The 4460-nt window shown below is 38.6% G+C and overlaps 1 protein-coding gene across 1 annotated transcript; it reads left to right on the top strand.

Annotated features, from left to right (window-relative positions):
• Positions 1-1348: 1348 nt before the first annotated feature.
• LOC120205989 (chlorophyll a-b binding protein of LHCII type 1) lies at positions 1349-2317 on the top strand. The gene has a single exon (XM_039205743.1). It carries the CDS (start codon positions 1427-1429, stop codon positions 2219-2221), a length of 795 nt encoding a protein of 264 aa, XP_039061674.1. The 5' UTR covers positions 1349-1426; the 3' UTR covers positions 2222-2317.
• Positions 2318-4460: the final 2143 nt, after the last annotated feature.

The following is a 4460-nucleotide window of genomic DNA, read 5'->3' as shown; positions in this document are numbered from 1 at the left end:
CCATCTTGATTTGTAAATGTCAAATTTTATTTGTATTTATCTTAATTTGCAATTTGTAAAAATTAAATTGTGATTATTATTTAATACAGATTGTGCAAAATATAATCTACTTATTTTAGTCTTAAATTTTAGGGTCTAAAATATTAATATTTAACCTTAAAATCTTAAACCATGAAATTTTAACACTAAACTTTAAATGAGAAATATAACATTAAAATGGTTAGATTATATCAAATAAAGTATCATTTTATATTAATTTATTAGATTTTATTATGATTTTTCAAAATTAAATAAGATTATTAACTTTACTTAAATTTAAATTTTTATCGAAAATAAATAAATACTCAACTAAATCAATGCATGTCCACAGTCGACACGAGGTCGTTTGACAAATCTCCCAACACTGGCCGTCGGCATCACGTGAAAGAAGAAAGGACAAGGGTGTTATCTTAAGGCTATCTATTAATCTGTATCTGAGCTTCTATTGGTTCATAGCATTATGGGACATTCGACTACTCGGCACCTTCAACCCCACGTATCAGCATTGGATACTTTTGGGTGTACCTGATCGTGTGAAAAATCTCCAGCAATTTGTACGGTTGTTTGTTGCACAAATGACATAATGCCACTTGTGATTGTATAGGATAACCCACCATATCTAATTGGAACACTCACTTGCATTGCATTTCGTTGCATGGGTTTCTTTTATATTTTTATATTTTTCATTGATATAATGAAATTTTGCATCAATTTCTAGTTTTTTTATTTAACTTTTTAACATAATTTTTCTTATTTTTGTTTGTGTTCTTATTTGTTTAATCCCGTTTACACGGGTTGAACGTAAAAATTTATATTTAAAAATGTGAATTTAAGAAATTATATTAAAAATAATTCATATAAAATATAAAAAAATATTTTATATATAAAAATTTTTAAAAATTTTAAAGGGTAAACCGTATCCCAACATCATCTCGGTCTATCTATGCGTTTAAAGTAACGTATATAATATTTTGAAAACTATCAAGGCAATTACATAATGGAATGCTGGGTTAATTTTGTCAACTTCATGTTCTTTATCATGCACCAAACGGCAAAGCAAAGCTGGAATTTTCTTCTGCAGATATTTTACATTAGTAAATATTATCAGCCTAGCCAAGCCAAGCCAAACCTATGACCCTTGAAAGAATCTCAGACGTGTAACAGTGGTGGCCTGTTAAGTGAAATTTGTGGTTTCCATAGCGCCAGTGGACATGCAGGAACAGCACCATAATCTTGAAGCTCCAATGAGATGAAAGATAGAGATCTCAACGAAGATATGGGACCTTACTCGGAGCTATCTATATAGATCTCAGTTTATTTCACCGTTTCAATCATTCTCAAACACAAAACACAAACACCCATCGCCGGAAACTCATTCTTCTTCACAATGTCTGCCGCCACCATGGCTCTTTCTTCCCCTTCATTCGCCGGCAAGGCGGTGAAGTTCTCCCCTTCCTCCCCCGATATACAGGGCAGTGGCCGTGTGTCCATGAGGAAAACCACCAAGCCTGTCCCCTCCGGTAGTCCATGGTACGGTCCGGACAGAGTTTTGTACTTGGGTCCACTCTCCGGTGAGCCACCATCTTACTTGACCGGAGAATTTCCCGGAGACTATGGTTGGGACACAGCCGGACTCTCAGCTGACCCGGAAACCTTCGCCAAGAACCGTGAGCTCGAAGTCATCCACTGCCGATGGGCCATGTTGGGTGCTCTCGGGTGCGTTTTCCCCGAGCTCTTGGCTCGTAACGGAGTCAAGTTTGGCGAAGCGGTCTGGTTCAAGGCCGGTTCACAAATATTCAGCGAAGGTGGACTTGATTACTTGGGTAACCCGAGCTTGATCCACGCTCAAAGCATCTTGGCCATCTGGGCTTGTCAAGTTATCTTGATGGGTGCCGTCGAGGGTTACCGTATTGCTGGTGGACCACTCGGTGAGGTGACCGACCCGTTGTACCCGGGTGGAAGCTTTGACCCGTTGGGTCTTGCTGATGACCCTGAAGCATTCGCTGAGCTCAAGGTTAAGGAGATCAAGAACGGTCGGTTGGCTATGTTCTCGATGTTCGGATTCTTCGTTCAGGCCATCGTGACCGGCAAGGGTCCGTTGGAGAACTTGGCCGACCACCTTGCTGACCCGGTTAACAACAATGCTTGGGCCTATGCCACCAACTTTGTACCCGGAAAGTGACATGGATTTGTATCTTTGTAATTTTTCTTTGTTGGTGTGATGCAAATCAGTTGCAAACCAATGAGAGCAAAATGTGAATTTTGTGTGTTCTTAGTATCATTGCCCACTCTTCTGAGTTTCGTTTACTTATCGAAAACCAAAGGAGACCTCACATTGTACACTTGGTTGATTTAATCATATTAGAATATCAGATGAGGACATGAAAGCCTAACGCTCCAACTTATAATCTTATTTAAGTTACTGCAAAAGATGCAAATCAACTTCACAAAACATTAAAACAGTATAAATAAAGAGAAGGCATTAAAGAGGTTGGAAACTAACAATATTACTACAGTTCTTAATTTATAAATGTATAATTATACCGATATATTTAATAGCTACGTGAGAAATAATTAAGTGGTCATAGGTACAAACTAACCTAAAATCTATAAGAAGCAGAACTAGGTTTCATAACCATTTTCCTGTTTTGCTGGTCAAATAAGAGGTTTCCGTCTTAAATTTATTTCAACAGAAGAGTGGAATCGAGAGAATCCTGCAGAGTTTATGCAAATCTATAGAAGCAGAGAAGTTGGTCAATCATATGTGACCTCTGGTTACAACTTTAGTTGCTACGGCTGGCTGATGATTAAAATCAGACCTCATGTGGTATTTTACTTTTCTGTTAACTTTTTTCCTTGCAGTTTTGTTACTTTTACCAAAAACTGATGATAGAAATCAAATTTCCTGCTATAAACTTTAATGGCAGGTTCTTTGCAATGGCCCTGCTAAGCCATTTTATTTTGTATTGCCTCTTCTCTCTTTGATAAAACTGATGGAATTTTTCCAACCAAAGAAAAAAAACAAGATGACGAAGTTAAATTCATAAACAAGATGATGGAAGCTGGATAGAATCCTAGTGAATGATCATTGGTGTGAGGGGTTTCCTAACTCTCATGTGGAATTTCAAGCCCCTGGAGTTTCTGACCATAGTCTGGCAGTGGCCTGGTACTCCCATGAGAACCTTGCTTCAAGGCCTAAGCCCTTCAAATATTTCAATTTTTGGGCTATGCACCCTGATTTCAAGGAGGTAGTGGGAAAGTCATGGGCTGAGTCTGTGCAAGGGGACCCCATGCAAGTCTTGTTTTGCAAAATGAAGAGATTAAAACCTGAGTTAAAGGATTTTAATAAAAGGTGCTTCTCTAACATATCTGGGAAGGTTACTGTTAAAAGAGATCATTTAGAGAAGCTGCAGGTCATCACCTTATCTGGAAGGAATTTGGATGCTGTGACTGAAGAGAAAAAAATTCTCTTGGAGCTTACTGAATTAGAGAAAGCTGAAAGATTGTTTTATCAGCAGAAAGCTAAAGTGGATTGGCTGCTTGATGGTGATCAGTGCACTAAAATTTTTCATTCCCAAGTTGCTGTCAAAAGGAAGAGAAATACTATAAGAGTGTTGTTGGATGAGAGAGGCAAAAAGCTTGACACATTTGATTCTATTGTTGAAGAATTGGTGGATCATTTCACTAGGCAGATTGGTACTATGGATGCAAATGTGCAAGGGTACTCTGACAGCCTTCTTAGGGACTTGCTGGATTACACTCTGCCTGCAGGTGCCAATGCTGTTACAAATGATGAAATCAGAATGGCCATTTGGAATCAAGGAAAGGATAAGGCTCTTGGCCCTGATGGATACACAGCTGGTTTTTTTCATTTTGCCTAGGATATTGTTGGAGCAGACTTCATAGCTGCTGTGAGGTATTTTTTTGTATCCTCAAAAATATTGCATGTATTTAATTCCACTGCTATTGCTTTAGTCCCTAAGCTTCCTAACTCTTGTAAAGCCATGGACTTCAGACCCATATCTTGTTGCTCAGTTTTTTATAAGACTGTTACCAAGATTTTAGTTAGCAGATTAGTTAAATATCTCCCTATGATGATAACCCCTAACCAATCAGCCTTTGTGAGGGTGAGGAAAATTGAAGGGAACACTCTCCTAGCCCAGGAGCTTGTTAGAGGTTATGGAAGGGGTTCTATCTCCCCTAGGTGTGCCATAAAAGCTGATCTGCAGAAGGCTTTTGACTCACTTAGCTGGAAGTTTCTTCTTTCTGTTTTGAAAGGATTCGGGCTGCCTGATTTGTTTAGGAGATGGATTGAAGCTTGTGTTATGGACTCTAGATTCTCCATTCTGTTGAATGACAGTCTAGTAGGGTTTTTTAGAGGAAGAAGAGGAGTCAGGCAGGGGGACCCTCTATCCCTTTAC

The sequence above is a fragment of the Hibiscus syriacus genome, unplaced genomic scaffold, assembly GCF_006381635.1.
Source record: "Hibiscus syriacus cultivar Baekdansim isolate YM2019G1 unplaced genomic scaffold, ASM638163v2 tig00013285_pilon, whole genome shotgun sequence".
NCBI classification, from domain to species: Eukaryota; Viridiplantae; Streptophyta; class Magnoliopsida; order Malvales; family Malvaceae; genus Hibiscus; species Hibiscus syriacus.
This window is presented reverse-complemented; position numbering and strand designations above follow the sequence as displayed.

Excerpts from the sequence above, each read along its gene's own strand:
- LOC120205989 (XM_039205743.1), top strand. The coding sequence starts at position 1,427 with ATGTCTGCCGCCACCATGGCTCTTTCTTCCCCTTCATTCGCCGGCAAG.